A 21884-nucleotide genomic window follows, 5' to 3' on the forward strand; every position below is an offset into this window, starting at 1 on the left:
GTAACTGATACCACTGTACAATGTATGATTTGGATGTGTATTTTTGTTTCTGTATCTATTGTGTATATTGTCCTGCCCAATGGGGAGAATGTTAGGTTCAGCTTGCAGCTTACTCCTAACTTGTTGGTCAGGCAATATATCTGTTCCTTTAAGAAACAACTGAGCCATGTAATCAGGGTTTGCTGAACCCTGTAATTAGGCTACAGTGCATAAATAAGCAGCACAGAGAAGCGTTCGTTCTTCCTGGTTCTTCCTGCTTCTTCCGGATTGATACCTGATTGTATCCTGTTGCTTACTGAGTCTATTATATGGTACTGTATACCAATAGTTACTAAAGTCTGTTTGCTTTGGTAAGGGAAGATACTTACTGGACTGATATTACTGTTTATGACCTTGGACTGTTTTACTTACACCGAGACTGCTTGTTATCTATAAAGTATTATTCTCACACGAGCTGGACGTTTATCTCCTTCCCTGTGTGTTTCTGCTCTGCTCGTTGCACAAGCAACAAATACTTTTTACACACACCCTAACATGTACCCTGAAGGGTCTCTCTGGACTTTGAACCCTGGACTGGCCCTCTTTTCCACCTTGGACTTGGATGTACATGATGTACAAGAAAGCCGACCTGCTAGCATTGCGAGACTCCCCCCTCTCGCAAGTTTGGCCCTCCACTTTATCGAGGGACCACCTCGATGACGGGCTTTGGAACCCCGAGAGGTGGCATGCGAAAACTAGAGGGTTGAGGGGTTTTATATCAAAAAATTTTGTAAATTTTTAAGGGGTTCTAGGGAGGGGGAGGGTTTGATTGGAATGTGGGTCATGGGTATGGGGGATAGCCCACAAAGGGGAGGGGCAGGCCTGGCAAGGAAGCACAGCGTGGGAGGTGGGGATCTCGGGGTCGAGGGGGGAGTCATAGTTTGTCCAGATAGTGCTCTGAATATCATTACCGTGAGTGGGAGGGGTAGGTATGGCGGGAGCAGGGGGCCATATCGAGTCAAGGGAGCGCGTACCCGCTGTTTACAAGCAGTGGCATGCTCCGGCCCCCAAGGCTCCACCCATTCCCCAGGTTGCACAGACCCTCAGGACCCAACCCTTCGGCTGATGCTGTGCAATGCCAGGTCCGTAGTAAATAAAGCTCCCCTCATTTGTGATCTTATTTGTGAGGGGGGAGCGGATCTGGCAGGTATTACAGAGACCTGGTTGGGCCAGGAGGGGGGGTCCCCCTCATTGAGATGTGCCCACCAGGTTTCCGCGCATTCCATCGGCCGAGGTTACAGGGCAGGGGTGGGGGAGTAGCGGTTATTATTAAAGAAGGTCTGAGACCAAGGGAGGCCACTGTTCCTCAGACGGCTGGCTGTGAGTCCCTCCTTGTGAAGTGGGGTCATGGGGTTCAGATGGGTTTGCTGATCACGTACCTGGCTCCCTGCCACGTGGCAATAGCCCTGCCTGAGCTACTCAACGTCATCGCCGCGGTGGCGGTTGATACCCCTAGGCTTATGGTCATGGGGGATTTCAACCTGTCGTCCGTGGGTGAGACGTCTGAGGTGGCTCGGGAGTTCATGGCTTCCATGAAAGCCATGGACCTGACCCAGTTAATTCATGGCCCTACCCACACGGGGGGAAATACGCTGGATCTGGTTTTTGTCTCTGGACAGTGGCTGAGTGATCTTGAAATAAGGGATATAGTTACTGAGCCCTTATCATGGTCAGATCACTCTCTCCTTCGTCTCGACCTTCAAACCACTGCACCCTGCCACAGGGAGGCAGAGCCGGTAAGATGGTTCCGCCCCAGGCGCCTGATGGAACCTGATAGGTTCCAGATGGAGCTTGGGCCATTTCCCGAGGCTCTGGCACACGCCTCGACTGGAGACCTAGCGGCCGCCTGGGATAGGGCGGCTGCTGGAGCTCTGGATCGGGTCGTGCCTTTGCGGCCTCTGACCCGGCGCTGATCTCATTTGGCTCCTTGGTTCACTGAGGAACTGAGGGAGTTGAAGCGCTGGAAAAGACATCTAGAGAGTAGTTGGAGGGCCAGTCTTTCTGAATCAGACTGGACACTGGTAAGATCCCATATTAGGAATTACCTAGTGGCTATAAAAGCAGCGAAATGTAGTTATTTTGCTGCTCTTATTGCGTCATCAGATAACCACCCGGCCACCCTGTTTAGGGTGACCCGCTCCCTGCTCCACCAGGAAGCGCGGGAGGACCCCTTGGAGGGTAGAGCCGAGGATTTTGTTCAGTATCTGTATGACAAAATCATTCAGATCCGGGAAGATCTGGACTTCGACTGGGTAGTCTCAGGGGAAGGGACTGGGGCAGGACTTGAGAATGTTATCTGGGATGAGTTTGATCCTGTGACCCCTGAGGACGTGGACAGGATTCTGGGCAGACTGAACGTGACCACTTGTTTATTGGACCCGTGTCCCTCCTGGTTAGTGCTGGCTTCCCGGGAGGTGACGCGAGGCTGGCTCCAGGGGATTATAAATGCTTCATTGGGTGAGGGTGACTTCCCCGCCACCTTGAAAGAGGCGGTGGTGAGGCCTCTCCTCAAGAAGCCTTCCCTGGACCCGGCAATGTTGGTTAATTATCATCCGGTCTCCAACCTTCATTTTGTGGCGAAGATTGTTGAGAGTGTGGTTGTGCAACAGCTTCCCCAGCACCTGGATGAGACGACGTATCTGGATCCGTTCCAGTCGGGTTTCAGACCCGGGTACAGCACAGAAACGGCATTGGTCGCGTTGGCTGATGATCTCTGGAGGGCTCGGGACAGGGGGTGCTCCTCTGTCCTGGTCCTGTTAGACCTCTCAGCAGCTTTTGATACCATCGACCATGGTATCATGCTGCACTGGTTGGAAGAGTTAGGGGTGGGAGGCACTGTACTACGGTGGTTCTCCTCCTTTCTCTCCGGCCGGTTGCAGTCTGTGTTGGCAGGGGGGCAGAGGTCAACCCTGAGGCCCCTCATATGTGGGGTGCCACAAGGGTCGGTTCTCTCGCCCCTTTTGTTCAACATTTATGTAAAGCCGCTGGGCGAGATCATCCGTGGTTTCGGGGTGAATTACTACCAGTACGCTGATGACACCCAGCTGTACATCTCCACCCCGGACCACCCCAACGATGCCCTTGAAGTGATGCCTTGGTGTCTAGAGGCCGTGCGGATCTGGATGGGGAGGAACAGGCTCAGGCTCAACCCATCCAAGACCGAGTGGCTGTGGTTTCCGATGTCCCGATATAGTCAGTTGACGCCATCGCTGACTATTGGGGATGAATCGCTGGCCCCCATGGAGAGGGCTCGCAACTTGGGCGTCCTCCTGGACTCACGGCTGTCTTTAGAAGAGCACTTGACGGCTGTGACCAGGAGGATCTTTTATCAGGTTCGCCTGATTCGCCAGTTGCGTCCCTTTCTGGATCGGGACTCCCTACACACAGTCACTCATGCCCTCGTTACCTCCCGCCTGGACTATTGTAACACTCTCTACATGGGGCTCCCCTTGAGGAGCACCCGGAGGCTCTACCTGGCGCAGAGTGCGGCCGCGCGGGTGGTTATGGGTGCAACATGGCGCTCCCGTGTGACACCTCTCCTGCGCGAGCTGCACTGGCTCCCGGTAGTCTTCCGGGTGCGCTTCAAGGTTTTGGTTACCACCTTTAGAGCGCTCCATGGCTTAGGACCTGGCTACTTACGGGACCGCCTACTACCACAAACAGCCTCCCACCGGCCGGTATGCTCTCATAGAGAGGGGCTCCTCCAAGTGCCGTCAGCCAAACAATGTCGACTGGCGGCCCCTAGGGGGAGGGCCTTCTCTGTGGGACCTACTATCTGGAACGAGCTCCCCCCGGAGATACGGAGGATCCCGGACCTGCGCACTTTCCACCGTGCTTTGAAGACATTCCTATTCCAGCAGGCCGGCCTGGCCTAATTTTCTCCCCTTCTTTTAAATTTTTTAAACTGGAATTTTAATTCGTTTTAAATTATTGGGAGTTTTAAATTGTCTCGGGCAAAAATTATTTAATTGGGTTTTAATCATGTTTTAACTTTTGTATTTATGTGTTTTATTTTGTGCCTGTTCACCGCCCTGAGTCCTTCGGGAGAAGGGCGGTATACAAATTTAATAAAACCTAAAAAACCTACAACCTAAACAAAATCTTTGCCTCAATAATGGCAAACATATTAAAAAGATGGTTAAATGAATTTATTCATACAGATCAAAATGGATTTTTACCGAAAAGGCAAATTAGAGACAATATGAGGGTAATTTTGGACACTTTGGAGTATCATGAGACACATTCAGACAGACATATGGTGATGATGTTTTTAGATGCTCAAAAAGCTTTTGACAATGTGAATTGGCAATTCATGACAGAACAATTGCAGAGAATGGACTTTGGAGAGAGATTTATAAATACAGTAAAAACGATCTATGACAATCAATCTGCTAAGGTAATGATAAATGGAGAAATGACAGAGAATGTTCAAATTATGTAGGGTACTAGGCAAGGATGTCCTCTATCACCATTATTGTTTATTCTGACTTTAGAAGTACTGAATAGAAATATTAGGCGAGATAAAGAGATAAAGGGAATAAAAATTTAAAAAGAGGAATACAAATTGCAAGCATTTGTGGATGATCTAGTATTCATTGTGGAGGAACCGCAAGATACAGGACCAAAATTATTAGCTGAAATAGAGAACTATGGAAAAGTGTCTGGACAGAAAATAAATAAAGAAAAAACAAAAAAAATGATTAAAAATATTACAGAAAAACAAAAAAGAGAGAAGAGGCATTAGATATACAAGTGGTGAAAAAAGTTAAATATCTAGGGATATATTTGACTTCAAGATGTGCAACGATTAAAGAACACAATTATTATAGACTTAAAGAACAGATTGAGAAAGACTTGGAGAAATGGAAGAATCTTCAATTGTCACTCATGGAAGGATAGCAATCATAAAGATGAACATACTACCAAGATTATTATTTTTATTTCAGACAATACTGATAAAAATTGAAAAGACTTATTTTCAATATTTAAATAAGATAATAAGGAGATTTATATGGCAAGCTAAAAAAGCAAGAATAAGTTTAAAAATGCTTCAGGATATGAGATTATGAGGAGGATTTGGACTCCCGAACTGGGAATTGTATTACCAAGCAGCAGCCTTGACATGGTTGAAAGAATGGATTGAACTAAGAAATACAAGTCTATTAACATTGGAAGGTCATGATTTACAATTGGGTTGGCATGCCTTTTTATGGTATGGTAGAAATAAGACACATTCGTACTTTCATAGACATTATGTAAGAAATGCATTGTTATTGATATGGGAAAAAGTTAGAGATAAATATTATGTGAAAATACCAATATGGTTATCAACAATGGAAGCCTTAATTCACACAAACGTTTTTAATTTTGGGAATATTGTTAGATATAAAGATTTGTTAACAGATAAAGCGGAATTGAAAGGGAAACAAGAACTGGAAAAACAGGGAATTGAAATGGATTGGTATATGTATATGCAAATACAAACTAGATATGAAAAAGATGTTAAACTACAGGGTTTTTACTCAAAGAAGACTGAGCTGGATAAGATACTCTTGGGAACAGAGGATAAATTAATTTTAAAATGCTATAATTTTTTTTATTAAATATAGAACTAGAGGAAGAACAAGTAAAAGAAACAATGATAGCCTGGGCAAAAAATTTTGGATATTCAATTGAATTGGATAAATGGCAACAATTATGGGAAAGAAATTATAAATTAACAATGTCCACTGCATACAAGGAAAATCAATACAAAATGTTTTATAGATGGCATATGCCCTCTGAGAAAACTGGCAAAAATGTTTAAAGATAAATCAGCTAAATGTTGGAAATGCCACCAAAAAGTAGCAAAAAGCTATTGGAATAAAATTAAGTTATGGGTGGAAGAAATGATACAACAATGTATAGACTTAAAACTATTGGGTATCTTACCAGAGAAAATTAGTAAAGATAATGTGTATTTGATTATACATGTAATAACAGCAGCAAGGATTGTTTATGCACAAAATTGGAAAGCAGAGAATATACCATTGGAGGGAGAAGTAATTAAAAAAAATTTAGATTGTGCAGAAATGAATAGATTAACTATGATGATAAAGGAAAGAGAGGACTCAGAATATTTTAAGATATAGAATAAATTTTACTATTGGTTAGAAAAGAGATATAAATAAGTTTTAAAGAGATTGAGGAAAAAATAATCGTTGTAATTAGAATATTATACTAATGGAAAACCTTTGTAATGGACTCGGTGAGATTGAAGATGGAAGAGATAGAGAAGAGAAGAAATCTTTGAAGATAACACCGAAATGTCACATGGAAGAAATGAATGATGTACTAAATGTTTGTTTGTCTTTTTTTAAAAAAAAACTATTAAAAAAAACAAATTTGGAAGGCTACAGAAATAGTTGAAGAGTCTACAGAAATACAGCAAGCAACAGAAGATGAATCTCTAAAGTTTCTAACAAAACTATAGCAGCAACTCTGAAGGGTGACACAATGGCCAAGAGATGGGAAGAGAGCAGTCTGTTTATCAACGCCAAAGAGAAGAGACTTAATAGAGTGGGCAAACCATCACACAATATCATTTAATTAACATGATAGGAAAATCATGCTTAAACAAGTCTAATCTGACCCAGATTAGAACCTTAAGTGGAAAGGGAGATACTAGATGTTCAATATGGCTTTAGAAAAGGCTGAAGAAAGAAAGGATTTATTGCTGATACACTCTGGATAAATGAGAAAGTAGAAAATACCAAAAAGAAGGCAACACATTCTTCACTGAATACAGAAAAGCCTTCAGTTATGTTTAGCTGTGGCATGTGCTTAAGAAATTGGGAATCCTCATATGAAACCTATACAGGTCAGGAAGCCACAGTCTGGAGGGAGCATTGGTGAAACAGACTCATTCCAGATTAGCAAAGAAATGAGACAAACCTGTATATTCTCCCCTTGTTTTTTAAATCTATAGACCAAGGGTACATTATTGGAACCAGACTGAAAGAACACGAATGCAGTTTTAAAACTGGAGGAAGAAACATCAATAACCTGTATATGCTGATGATATTACTTTGACAGCTGAACAACTGAATGATCTGAAAACGCTGGCAATGAAAATCATATTAAAACAATTGGTCTACAGTTAAATATAAAGAAGACCAAACTAATGACATGTACATTAACAAGGCTTGAAGTTGATAATGAAGATTTCAACACTGGGGTAGCTTTGATCTTTTAGGACTGACTATTAAGAAAAAGGAATATGCAGTGAAAAAATATGCCATTGCGATAGTATGTGGGAATAATCTTAGGAGACAGATAGAAGAGCTATAGATTAGGCAAAGGTCAGACAAACACCAATTGAGTTCTCAGAAGCAATGGGGGCGTGACAAATGTCTCAGAAGGGACCCCCTCTAGTTTCTTGGATTGTAAAGGCAAGGGGGGAGAGATTGTAATTTCAGGCTTGCAAGAGATATGTCATTTTTACAAGGTAATCCAGAAGCATTCCCAGAAGTACTTATTATTATTAGGATACATTAACAGAAGCTTGCAATTGTTACAAGAAACTTACTGACTAGTGACTTAGAATGTCTTCTAGAATCACATAAAAATCATTTTAGTAATATAATAGTGGCAAGGAATAACATTTTTTAGACTCAGCAATAGCTGGATGATGCTAAAAAAAAGTGCTGTAACAGGCTAATCAATGGAAAGGACCAAAAATCACTACCCTTTGGAAACACAAACTAGTGCAAACAATTATCTATTTCACTAGTATATATAATTGCATTAGGTAAAACTGCTTCTTGTTCTAAAATTTGTCACATTCCTAAGGCTTATCAGATACTTGCCTTTGTGAAATATTATTCACAGCATTATGGCAAAAAATAGGAATGTACCTCTAAATTTAGAAAAGTGCACTCAGTTAAAACAAATCCTATTTCCAATGGAAGACTGAGCCAGACCCCAATTTTTGTTTTAATATGAAAAATATATTTCAGAAATAAAGTCAGTTAAGACATCAAATGGGTTTGACAATTTACCCTACTTACCATTTGCCTAAAAGGTTCAAGAGCTGCATGTCCAGCCAAGACTCAGAAACAAAACTAGAAAAGTAATTCTGGTCACATCAATAAAGTACAGAAGTCTGTATCTCATTTTGACTTTTGGTCACAAGAGGTCACTGTTTCCTAAGGAAATTCTCTAAGTGAAACTGAAAATGCAGAGCCCCTCCCTTAAAGGGACAGACATTCCACACGGAAAATATTGAACAACAGAGAAAGCCAAACAAGCCAAGATTCAACCTATGAACGCATTGCCAGTATGACTGGGGTAGATGGTCTCTGCTCCTGACACCTTTGAGACAAGATATTTAGAGAAAAAAAGAAGAGTTTGCTGGTGTTGTTCCAGTGTCTGCAATGCTTACCTGGCCGAAGGGGCTGCTGCAGCTGCTTCTGCTCCACACTGCCTGGAAAATGGGGAGCAGCCAGCTCCATTATTCTGTGCTGGAGGAATCCCAGCACGGCACCTTTGTGGGCCGCATCACCCAGGATCTGGGGTTGGAGGTGAGCGAGCTGGTGCCTCGGATGTTCCGGATGCTGTCCAAAGGAGAGAAGGACTATTTTGAGGTAAACCTGCAGAATGGGATCTTGTTTGTAAATTCCCGGATAGACAGGGAGGAGCTGTGTACCAAGAATGCAGACTGTGTCCTTCACCTGGAGGTGATTGTGGAGAAACCTCTGAGGTTCTTCCATGTGGAAGTTGAAATCAAAGACATGAATGACAATCCTCCCATCTTCTCTGCCATGGAAAAGATCCTGAGCATATCAGAACTGATAACAGATACCCGATTCTCCTTAGAGGGAGCCTCTGATGCTGATATTGGTACTAATGCTCTGTTAACCCATAGGCTCAGTCCAAACAAACATTTTATTCTTGATAGAGGAAATGATGAAGATGAGAGTAAATCTGTAGTACTTCTATTGAAAGTTCCACTTGACAGAGAGGAGAGCCCTGTGCATCATTTAGTTCTGACAGCCACTGATGGGGGTGAACCAAAACTTACAGGAACTGTTCAGCTAGTCATCAATGTGCTGGATGTCAATGACAACCCTCCTGTGTTTAACCAATCTGTTTACAGGATAAAGTTGCTAGAAAATACAGTCAGTGGGTCATTAGTTATTACTCTGAATGCTACAGACTTAGATGAAGGGATTAATAGGGAAATCTCTTATTTTTTTACTGATAGCTTAGCTCCTCATGTCACAAAGATATTTAGTATAAATTCTGATACTGGGGAGATCATAGTGATTGGAAAATTGGATTACGAAGAAAGTAGGTTCTATGAACTTCCAATTGTAGCAGAAGATAACGGCAGTTCTCAATTATCAGGACACTGTAAAGTTCTCATTGAGGTTTTGGACATGAATGACAACATTCCAGAACTATCTGTGAATTCTCTCTCTGTGCCATTGCCAGAGAACTCCCCTCCAGGGACTGTGGTAGCTATAATCAGTGCTTCTGACAAGGATTCTGGAATCAATGGACAGATAAACTGTTTCCTCTGGCCCACTGGTGTACCCTTCAAACTTGAATCTCCATTCAAGAATTACTATTCCCTGATCATTGGTGCAATCCTAGATCGAGAGCAGGTGGCTGAGTTCAGGATGGTTGTGACAGTTGAAGATCAGGGCGTTCCACCACTGTCTTCTAGTCTCACCATTTTAGTGCCTATTAGTGACATAAATGACAATGCTCCGGCTTTCACACAGCCCTCCTACACAGTCTTTGTGAAGGAGAACAATCCCCCTGGTGCTCACATCTTCACAATGTCTGCCTCAGACCCAGATATAGCTGAGAATGCCCTGATCACCTATTGGATAGACGAAAAGCTCTGGCCATTGTCAGGCTACATCTCTGTACATTCAGAGAGTGGAAAACTCTATGCTTTGCAGTCCTTGGACTATGAGGAGTTGAAACTGCTGGAGTTCCAGGTGAGAGCCAAGGATGCTGGAATGCCCTCCTTGTGTGGCAATGCAACTGTTCAAATCTTTGTGCTGGATGAAAATGACAATGCACCTGCTGTGTCAAGATCACCAGAAGAGAACCTAATTTTTTTAGTGGTCCCGGTGATGCCTGGGCATATTGTAGGCAAGATCCATGCTTTGGATGCAGATTCTGAATATAATGCTTGGCTAAGATATGAACTTGTTGAAGAAAGTAGTGGTCTGTGGACTGTGGGACAGTATAGCGGTGAGGTGAGTACCAAATATTCTCTGGATGAGTCAGAAGGAAGCAAAATCGAGAGTGTGTTGGTTCTTGTCACGGATCATGGGAAGCCTCAGCTCTCAACCACAGCTACCCTGAGTGTGTCATTGTTGACAAGTACCCAGAACTTCAAAAACTACAATAATCTACATTCAATATCAGGAGAGAGCTTCATGCCCTTGGTGAACTCAATTAATGTCTATCTGATCATTGCCATCTGCTCTGTTTCCAGCCTGTTCCTTCTAGCCACTGTCGTTTACATGGCTCTGAAGTGCCACTGCAAGGCAAAGGAAACCATAGTGTGTGGTCCTGGCATGGCTACTCTGGTTTGTGCTAGTGAAGTGGGCAGCTGGTCTTACTCCAATCGCCACAGTCACATCCTAGCAGGGGTGAGTGCAGAGGCTGGTGCCAAGAGTGACCTTATGATTTTCAGTCCCAATGTTCCTGTTTTTGCAGATAATGGGGAAGTTAGGAATGGGACAGAAATGTCCCCAAATGCATCTATGGAGGTGAGTTGGTCTGGTTTTAGATATGATTCAAAATCATATTTTGGGCTAACAATTTTGGATCATCTCTATATAAAGCATTTCTTTTGATAATTGTTATCCTTAAAATCACAATATATAAGTAAAACAATAGTAAATTTTTCCTTATTTCCAGGGAAATATTTTTGGAATAGGATGGTAGAAAAAAATCCTTTTCAAAAATATATTTTATTTAACAGTGACTAGTTTTGTCTTTCAAAAGAATAAAAAATAAATAAGATCTTCACTGCGCCCTGCTATTTTAACCTTTTGTTTATAATTCACCTACTGATGATGCATCATTAATTTCATTTTTTTAAAAAGTAATTTCTACTTTTTTATAATTAAAAAAATAAATTAGATAATTTTAATACTTTTAAGTAATTAAAGGACATTTTAATACATTAAAGTCCTTTCAAATTAAAAAAAAAACCAATCCTTTTCAATCCAAATGGGAACATAGTTTCTGATTTTGCCCTCCAGGGAGTCCTCAGTGACTGTCAAATGCAATGAACATTTGCAGTTACAACAGTGATGAAAAAGTAATTTTGTGACCAGTCCTCACATTTATTACTTTCACAGGTCTGTAAGGAAAGGAAACCTGAAGGAAGATCATAAGCACAGTAAGTTTTTCTTAGCAACCACTTCATTTAATGACTGAGTTGCTGGTCCCAATTTTGGTTGCTACATGAGGACTACCAGTACATACTTGCATAAAGTAGGTTTCAAGTTTTGATAATAAACAAAAGGAAGAGCCTGTAGTACAGTGGACTAAACACTGTTATTAACATCTGCTGCTTGCAATTACTGCAAGTTCAAATCTCACCAGGCTCAAGGTTGACTCAGCCTTCCATCCTTTCTAAGGTAGGTGAAATGAGGACCCAGTTTGTGGGGGCAATAAGCTGACTTTGTATAAATATACAAAAGTATGAAGGCTATTGCTTAACGGATTGTAAGCCACCCTGAGTCTCCGGAGAAGGGCGGCATATAAATTAAAGCAAAAAAAAAAAAAAAAGCCAAAATTGGATATATCAGTTCTTTTCTAAATCAAGAAATTGATTTGTACATAAATAATAATTTTTCCATTTATATTTCATCTAATAAACAGATGGGATATTAGTAATAATACCCTTTCTTCTTTCATTTCTTTAAGAACTCCCCAGTAATGCCATAGATCAGGGTTATCAAACTGGTGGCCTGCATGCCAGATGCGTCACACTCAGGCCACTTCCACCCTAGCTCTGTGAAGGGGAAAAATGTCCTGATACGTCATGTGATGACAGCATGACACCATGAATTTGACATTTGTGCCATAGATAGACAGTTCATTCAGATAAGAAACTTCTTCACAGATAATCATGCCTCTTTTTAAAACAATATTTGTGTCTAGACATGGATTTGTCATTGTCATTAGGTCATGTGCGAAGCACATTGGGCAGCAAGTATTTTCCAGCTATTTTGATCATTCATAGCATCTTCAGTATTGCCCCAAGGGACATTAATAATCTTAAGATCTTCCTTAAACATTTGGTGCCCGGTTTTCCGAAGCCAGCCTGATTTCCTCCTTTTTCTAGAAGGTATCCAATGTAGTGCAATTTTTGGATGCCAATCTTTAAGCATACCTAAGATATGGCCAATAAGATGCATTTGACATTCATTCACAGTTCTCGATAGATGTTCTAAATGTGCTGGTTGTAGTACCTCTTCATTAGTGATGTGGTCACGATGTGAAATGCAGAGGATTACATACTTTTAAAATATTATTAAGTTGCTAGGTTTAATAAGTTTAGTTAATAGATTTAAAAGCATATCTTGGTTGAGGAATATTGGTTTGTTTGCAATTTGTAATAGTCAAATGTTATTGATACCTTTCTTACGTGGAAAAATATGCAATGGTAAGTCTTAAAAATATAAAACAAAAATGCAAAACATAAACTAAAAAGAGAAGCTAAAAACCAAACAAAGAACTAATTCTACATTGACTTCAAAGATATTGAAAATATAGTGTAGAACACCCTCCCTGCGACTACCAGGTGGTCCAATACCCAGGGGGCTCCTTTTTTACTGCAATGGCTGAGACCAATAAACTGCTCTGGACAAAGAACAACCTTTTCAGAATCCAGGAATAAACAAAAATCAATAGAGAAAAATATATGTTTGATATATTTACACATTTTGTTAAGTCCTGGATTTAAGAACTATTGCTGAAAGCAGATTTGGAAAAAATCATCATCTTTAAATTTCATTGAAAGTTCCAACTTGCTTAGATACAAGATATGATCCCATATTGTAGATCTTAAAAATCTATCCCAAATAAAGCTGGGTTTCTGTACGAATGGAAGCAGACATATATCTAAGAAGCAGTTTCAATTCTCAGCTTGTATTCTAGCTGTAAGTGAAAAGATCTTAAATAGAAGTTCCTACATAACAATAATTATAGATGGATCTTGGTTGGCATTGTAAGGAATGTTTAAAAATAATATATTATTTCTGGGAAGTTAGCATTGTAAATAAGACATTTATTTATTTTCAACCCTGACATATTGCCTGCAGAAGCGTCGAGCTATATGATTTCTTTTTTAATTTAAAACTTAATTCTGCCATTATGTGAAAGGAATAATCAATTCTTTGCTTCATCTACAAAACATTATTTCCCTTATCCAGTACAGTTTTTATCTGCATTAATTCTGTCTTTTTAAAAGAGTGTAAATCAGCAGAAACAACTTTTAACGATATATGCGGCTCTCTACAGTTTCCTTCTGTATAACTTTCTTACATTCTGTTGTGAGTTAGGAGTTATCCACATATTTCTTTTTTTAGTTCCAACTATCGGTATTTGTATGCTCTTGGATGAATGGAATGACTTTTATTTTATTTCTCTTCTTAACTTCAGGTCCCAAATTTATCACTACCGAGTAGTAATTTATTTATTTTTATTTTATTTTATTTTATTGCAATTTATATGCCGCCCTTCTCCCGAAGGACTCAAGGCAGTTTACAAGATAAAAATTCAACAATATGAATTAAATATAAATTAAAATCCAATTAAAATTAATTAAAATTATTACAATGTAAAACCCCCCCTCAACGGGTCAGTCCATTTGATGAAAAAGCCACGTCTTCAATTCGCAGCGGATGGAGAGGAGGTCGGGGGCTGTCCTAAGCCCGGTGGGCAAACGGTTCCAGAGGGTCGGCGCTCTCACAAAGAACGCTCTCCCCCTGGGAGCCGCCAGCCGACATTGTCTGACTGATGGCACCCTAAGGAGGCCCGCTCTGTGAGAGCACACAGGACGATGGGAGGATGGCAGAAGATGGTCCTGCAAGTACCCCGGGCCTAAGCCATGTAAGGCTTTATAGGTAAGCACCAGCACCTTGAAACGAACCCGGAGGACCACCGGCAGCCAGTGCAGCTCGCGCAGGGGAGGTGTTACACGGGAGTAATGAGAGGCTTCCATAACAATCTGCGTGGCCGCATTCTGGACTAGCTGAAGCCCCCGGGTGCATCCCAAGGGCAGCCCCATGTAGAGGGCGTTACAGTAATCCAACCGTGAAGTAACAAGGGCATGAGTGACCATGGCGAGGGCATCCCAGTCTAGGAAAGGGCGCAACTGGCGCACCAGGTGTACCTGTGCGAAAGCCTCCCTGGTTCTGGCTGTCAAGTGATTTCCTAAAGACAGCCGTGAATCCAGGAGGACACCCAGATTGCGAACCATTTCAGAGGGAGTAAGTACCTCGCCTCCTATCACGAGTGACGGAACCACTAGATCCCGAGATGCCAGCAACCACAGCCACTCGGTCTTGGATGGGTTGAGTCTGAGTCTGTTTCTTCCCATCCAGGCCCGCACCACTTCCAGGCAGTGGGACATCACAGAAAGGGCATCCCCAGGGTGGTCTGGGGTGGAGATATAAAGCTGAGTATCATCAGCATATTGATGATACCTCACCCCAAAACCATGAATGATCTCACCCAGTGGCTTCATATAGATGTTAAAGAGCAGGGGGGAGAGAACCGACCCCTGAGGAACCCCACATGTGAAGGGCCTCAGGGAGGATCTCTGTCCCCCCGCCCATACAAACTGCGAGCAACCCGAGTGGTAGGAGGAGAACCACCGTAAAACAGTGCCTCCTATCCCCAGCCCCCCGAGTCGCTGCAGCAGGATACCATGGTCGATGGTATCAAAAGCCGCTGAGAGGTCAAGTAGGACCAGGATGGAGGAACAGCCCCCATCCCGGGCCCGCCAGAGATCATTCACCAGGGCGACCAATGCCGTTTCTGTGTTGTGCGTGAAACCTGATTGGTACGGGTCAAGGTAGTCTGTTTCCTCCAGGAATTGAGGGAGTTGCTGTGCCACCACGGACTCGACAACCTTCACTATAAAGCAAAGGTTGGAGACTGGACGATAGTTGTTAAGGGAGTCTGGATCCAGGGTAGGCTTCTTAAAGAGGGGTCGAACCACCACCTCTTTAAGTGCGGCGGGGAAGACCCCTTCCTTTAAAGAAGCGTTGATAACAGCCTGGATCCAGCCTCCAGTCACCTCTCTGGCTGCAGAAACAAGCCAGGAGGGACAAGGGTCCAATAAACACGTGGAGGCACTGACCCGACCCACAATCCTGTCCATTTCATCCACCGAAACAGGCTCAAACTCAACCCAGATGTTACCTCCAACCCAGTCCAGATTTGAGCAATTTTATCTTGCAGAAACTGTACAAAATCCTCAGCTCTGCCCTGCAAGGGGTCCTCCCTCGCTCCATGATTGAAAAGAGGGTGGGTCACTCTAAACAGGGCTGCTGGGTGGTTTTCTGCAGATGCAATGATAGTGGTGTAATAATGGCATTTCGCCGCTTCCATCGCCACAAGATCGCCCACCTAATATGGGTTCTTAACTGTGTTCGGTCAGATTTCGACCGGGAGGATCTCCAACTGCCCTCCAGGCGTCTTTTCTGACGCTTCATTTCCCTAAGCTCCACAATAAACCATGGAGCCACCCGGGATCTGCGTCTGGTCAGAGGCCACAAAGGCACGATTCGATCCAAGGCCCCCACTGCAGCCTGTTCCCAGGCCGCCACCAGGGCCTCGGATGAATCATGGGTTAAGGAGGTGGGAAATGACCCAAGCTCCATCAGGAACCTTTCAGGGGCCATCAGGCGCCTGGGGCGGAACCATCTCACTGGTTCTGCCTCCCAGCAGCGGGGTCTGGCAGAGAGAAAGTCCATTTAAACAAAGACAGACAAAAGGAAGTAACTCCCTAAACTCATGGAGGAACCAGTTCCTAAATTTGGCATATCACCATTACCAAGTAAAAGTTCCTACACTTATTTCCTAGGAAAGAACTTAACAAAAGCATCAGTCACATTTTACCTAGATAAGAACTTAATTACATACAATAATAATGATCTATAAAGCTGTGCTGTCAACTGTTGCTAGATATTTATATAACTTCAATTTAGCCCTAAGAAATGCTGGAATGTGGCTTACTTTTCACATGAAGGATGGTACAGTACCACCAAGTTTGAATATGGATCTACTACTTTTCAACATTTTTGTTAATGATCTGAACAAGGAGGTGAAAGAAAACAATAAAATTTGTAGATGATTCAGGTGAATATTAGAGGATAAAAATGTGATCAGTTTAAAGGTGAACATGAGATAATAATGTGTCATAACAAAAAGAGAAATTTAATTTTAGACTGCAATAATATAAATTTAGTTTTCACGTTATGGGAAGCAGTAATACCACTTTATTCTGCATTGGTCAGACCCCCTTCATGGACTACTGTATGTCCAGTTTTGTACAAAACACTTATCAAATTTGTGCAAATAAGATAAATAAGAATTATCAAGAGACTTGAAAGAAGGTTTTAGGAGGAATGTGGGTAAAGTTTAGCTCAAGGCCATACTTAAGAGATTGCATCCTGATAATGGCATATTCCAATTTCCATACATAATTTGGGCCAAACATTTGATATAAAAAATTGTCAGCTGCTAAAACTAATTATTCACCTGTTATAAATAAGCAATTCTTTATTTTGATAGCAGATTTAGATGTAGTTGCTTAGTATACTCTCTGACTGTAGGTGTATGGGTGCTCCAGATCCCATTACAGTGGAGCACATCATCTTGTTATTTGAAATGATATTGCTGATTTATCTTGTTACTGTCCACTATTTAGTTGTATTTTTTTAGTTCTGTTTGCAAACATTACTTTGCTTTTTTGGAAATTAATACTTAGTCTGTGTTCTCTTCAATAGGTTTACAATATTTTTAAAATATGTATTGGGGCGGAGATGACAGCTGCATCATCCACATATAGAAGTTGGAAACATTTTTTCTTCACCCATAACAGTGAATGGTAGTCAGGAGCTGATATAAAAATTAAGCAATAAAGGTCCCAAATTACATCCTTGCATAACCTTTTGATTTGATGAAATTGATCTTGAAACCCTGTGGGTTACATTTCACTTCAAGGTTGCATTCATATGCAAGTTCTATCTTAAAAAGAATAAGTCACTTGTGGTATCTGTGTTTTTCCTACAGAATAACTAGAGATTGAATCACATTTGAATTTGAAACTGGGGAAGGTAATGTAAAAATATCTGCATATACATCTACAAGTTAATTTTTTAAAAAACAAAACAAAACATTTTTTTCTACAAAATAGTACACAACTAATATATTGCTTGAATGTTCCTAGCTAAATCTTGCTATTTCCTCCCCAAGTGTACATTTTTTAACTCTGATAAAAATCTGACTCTTTAACTCTTTAAATCTGATAATATGTGGCTCAGATGTTTTGCATATAGTTTACTAACCAGGACACCTTCTTGGTGTGGATCCTATTTTTGGGGTTGTTTTGCTTAAGCCTGGGCTTCAGAGGGAAGCACAGAGAATGGAGGTAGGTCCTGAGGGCTGAGGGACCAGACAGGAAGACCTGTCTCTGCCCAGACTTGTATTGTGTGGCTTTGCTTCTCTTTTGTTCCTGTCTGGTTTTTGCCATTCTTGCCAACATTTTTTTTTTAACTTTTGCCTCTTACTGTATTTTTTTCTTGTTTTAATTTTTTTACTTGTGAGCCACCCATCTTGGGAGTAGGGTAACATAGAAGTTTAATAAAATGATAAATTATACTTAGGAAGCTAAGTGGGTGATAGTTAGAAATTGCTGTTTCTATCTGTTTTGTATATTGATATTGCAACAGTTCCACCCAAAATCATGGGAATACATGAGTGGGAAAAGAGATATGATCAGGGCAGGCCATAATTCAGATTTTTTTTTTAAGTTCAGATAATCCATTCTGCTTTCCAAATGAAGAGCACACATTTATACAGCAGTGGAAAAATATACATTGAGATGTATTAAAAAAGCTACTCATTACTTCTGCTGATTAGTTAAGCTGTTAGTACCTATTTTAGGAGACTATAAACCTTAACCTTATAACTCACTATAAACTTAAGCCTAAACCTCTTGTATATTTTTGCCTGGAAAACTTATTAGTGCAGCAACATCAGAAATGCAATTTGTGAAGCAACTTTTACTTCCTGAGGCTAGCTAGGAAGCCAGGTAAAGATATGCTAGTTTATTCAGTGGCGCAGAGGTGCTGTGCTCATGCAAGATCCAAAACATTTCTTCCCAATATATATAATGTTTATACACTGTGCATATGCTCAAATGGATTGCAGTATATGTCAGCCTATTGGATAATATATCAGATGAGATATCTATGTAACATTTGTCACATTTCTAAGTACTATTGTAAGTAAGAAGGAAATGAATACATATGCATAGACAAGTGTCCTGATCATTTTTTAAACTTCCTGTAGAAGCCTGAGACAAATTTGGATTTGGCACTACCAATATATTGTTCCTCATCTTGGATGAAACTTTGGTTCAAATGTTTCAAGCCAGTCCAGTCTTCTTTTAATGGCATCACAGTCACCTTGAGCAATGGAGAAGGGAACAAGAAAGGTAAACAAGTACACTTGCCATCGCTATATATAGAAATGAAAATACGTATCCAAAAACGTACAAGGTAAATTAATATAATGTGTACTCAGTGAAAGAAGAATAAATGCATGTATAAAATTTATAAATAAAGCCAAGCACTCTATGTAAAAGTCTATTTATTTGAGAATGAAGATGGAATGATTATTAGAAATTTGTCATGAATACAGAAGGAAATCTGTTTCTACATTTTGAAAATCAGTCACAAGAGGTCGCTGTTTCCTAAGGAAACACTCTAAGTGAAACTGAAAATGCAGAGCCCCTCCCTTAAAGGGACAGACATTCCTACCACCCAGATCCACAATGGGAATATTAAAAGAAGAAAGGGGGGGAAAAAACCAGAGAAAGCTCAACAATTCAAGATTCAACCTATGAACACATTGCCAGTATGGCTGGGGTAGGTGGGCTGTGCTCCTGACACCTTTAAGGCAAGATATTTAGAGAAAAAGAGAAGAGCTTGTTGGTGTTGTGCCAGTGTCTGTAATGCTTACCTGGCCGAAGGTGCTACTGCAGCTGCTTCTGCTCCACACCGCCTGGAAAATGGGGTGCGGCCAGCTCCATTATTCTGTGCTGGAGGAATCCCAGCACGGCACCTTTGTGGGCCGCATCGCCCAGGATCTGGGGTTGGAGGTGAGCGAGCTGGTGCCTCGGATGTTCCGGATGCTGTCCAAAGGAGAGAAGGACTATTTTGAGGTAAACCTGCAGAATGGGATCTTGTTTGTAAATTCCCGGATAGACAGGGAGGAGTTGTGTATCAAGAATGCAAACTGTGTCCTTCATCTGGAGGTGATTGTGGAAAAACCTCTGAGGGTCTTCCATGTGGAGGTTGAAGTCAAAGACATGAATGACAATCCTCCCATCTTCTCAGCCAGGGAACAGATCCTGAGCATGGCTGAACTGATAAAATCTGGTACCCGATTCCCGTTAGAGAGAGCCTCTGATGCAGATATTGGTACTAATGCTCTGTTAACATACAAGCTCAGCCCAAGCAACCATTTTGTTCTGGATTCAGGAAATGATGAAGATGAGAGTAAATCTGTAGTTCTTGTACTGAAGGTTCCACTTGACAGAGAGGAGAGCCCTATGCATCGTTTAGTACTGACAGCCACTGATGGGGGTGAACCAAAACTCACAGGAACTGTTCAGCTAGTCATCAATGTGCTGGATGTCAATGACAACCCTCCTGTGTTTAACCAATCTGTTTACAGGATAAAGTTGCTAGAAAATTCAGCTAGTGGGTCATTAGTCATTACTCTGAATGCAACAGACTTAGATGAAGGGATTAATAGAGAAATTTATTATTTTTTTAGTAATAGCCTACCTCAACATGTCAGAAATATGTTTAGTATAAATTCTGATACTGGAGAAATCATAGTAATTGGAAAATTGGATTATGAAGATATTAATTTCTACGAACTTCAAATTGTGGCAGAAGATAAGGGTACTTTATCTGGACATTGTAAAGTTCTCATTGAAGTATTGGACATAAATGACAATATTCCAGAATTATCTGTGAATTCTCTCTCTGTGCCCTTGCCAGAGAACTCCCCTCCAGGGAATGTGGTAGCCATCATCAGTGCTTCTGACAAGGATTCTGGCAACAATGGACAGATAAATTGTTTCCTCTGGCCCACTGGAGTAGCTTTCAAACTTCAGTTCACATTCAAGAATTACTATTCCCTGATTATTGTTGCACCACTAGATCGAGAGCAGGTGACTGAGTACAGGATGGTTGTGACAGTGGAAGATCAAGGTGTTCCACCACTGTCTTCTAGCATCACCATTTTAGTGCCTATTAGTGACATAAATGATAATGCACCTGCTTTTAAACAGCCCTCCTACACCGTTTTTGTTAAGGAGAACAATCCCCCTGGTGCTCACATCTTCACAATATCTGCCTCGGACCCAGACATAGCTGAGAATGCCTTGATCACCTATTGGATAGATGAGAAGCTCTGGCCATTGTCAAGCTACATCTCTGTACATTCAGAGAGTGGAAAATTTTATGCTTTGCAGTCCTTGGACTATGAGGAGTTGAAACTGTTGGAGTTTCAGGTGAGAGCTAAGGATGCTGGACTTCCCTCCTTATGTGGCAATGCAACTGTTCAAATCTTTGTGATGGATGAGAATGACAATGCACCTGCTGTGTCAGGATCATCAGAAGAGAACCTGATTCTTCTAGTGGTCCCGGTGATGCCTGGGCATATTGTAGGCAAGATCCATGCCTTGGATGCAGATTCCGGATACAATGCATGGCTAAGGTATGAACTGGTTGAAGAAAGCAATGGCCCATGGTCAGTGGGACAGTATAGTGGTGAGATGACTACCAAATATTCTCTGGATGAGTCAGAAGGAAGCAAAATGCAGAGTGTGTTGGTTCTGGTGAAGGACCATGGAAAACCTCAACTCTCAGCCACAGCTACCCTGAGTGTGTCATTGGTGACAAATTCCCAGGCCATCAGGACAGATATTCATTTCCACTGGTCAGGGGAGACCTTCATGCCCCTGGTGGACTCGATCAACATCTATCTGATCATTGCCATTTGCTCTGTTTCCAGCCTCTTTTTGCTGGCTATTCTCATCTATGTGGCCTTGCGATGCCACTGCAAGGCAAAAGAAACCATGGTTTATGGCCCTGGTATGGCCACCCTGGTGTGTGCCAATGGAGTGGGAAGTTGGTCCTATTCCAATCGCCACAGCCATATTCTCGCAGGAGTGAATACAGAGTGTGGTGCCAAGAGTGACCTCATGATTTTCAGTCCCAACGCTCCTGTTTTCGCAAATAATGGAGAACTTCAAAATGATACAGAACTGCCTCCAAATGCATCTAAAGAGGTGAGTTTTGGTCCTTTTATTAGTGCTTGGCATTCAGTCCACATTCTATTTCTCTGATTCCGAATTTGAGTCACTATTTGTTAGTGTTAGATTTGTAACAAATAGCTTTTAAATACAAGGATAACTAAAATATAGTATTCTACAGTATTGTTTATCATTTCTTTTTAGCTTACACAGTGTTTGTGAATGAGTTGCAATTGGGAGTACAGCAATTATTTTGATGTAT

The 21884-nt window shown here is 41.5% G+C and overlaps 1 protein-coding gene across 1 annotated transcript in view; it reads left to right on the top strand.

Moving 5' to 3' along the window:
* LOC139314999 (uncharacterized) overlaps positions 1-21884 on the top strand; it is a 243268-nt gene that overhangs the window by 16606 nt on the left and 204778 nt on the right. The window contains exons 2-3 of the mRNA XM_070941024.1: positions 8472-10811; positions 19325-21595. Of these exons, the coding sequence (XP_070797125.1) occupies positions 8472-10811; positions 19325-21595 (4611 nt within the window). The remainder of the gene's footprint in view (positions 1-8471; positions 10812-19324; positions 21596-21884) is intronic.

Source organism: Pituophis catenifer, unplaced genomic scaffold, assembly GCF_029215685.1.
Source record: "Pituophis catenifer annectens isolate HBS135680 unplaced genomic scaffold, rPitCat1.0.hap2 SCAF_3, whole genome shotgun sequence".
Classification (NCBI taxonomy): Eukaryota; Metazoa; Chordata; class Lepidosauria; order Squamata; family Colubridae; genus Pituophis; species Pituophis catenifer.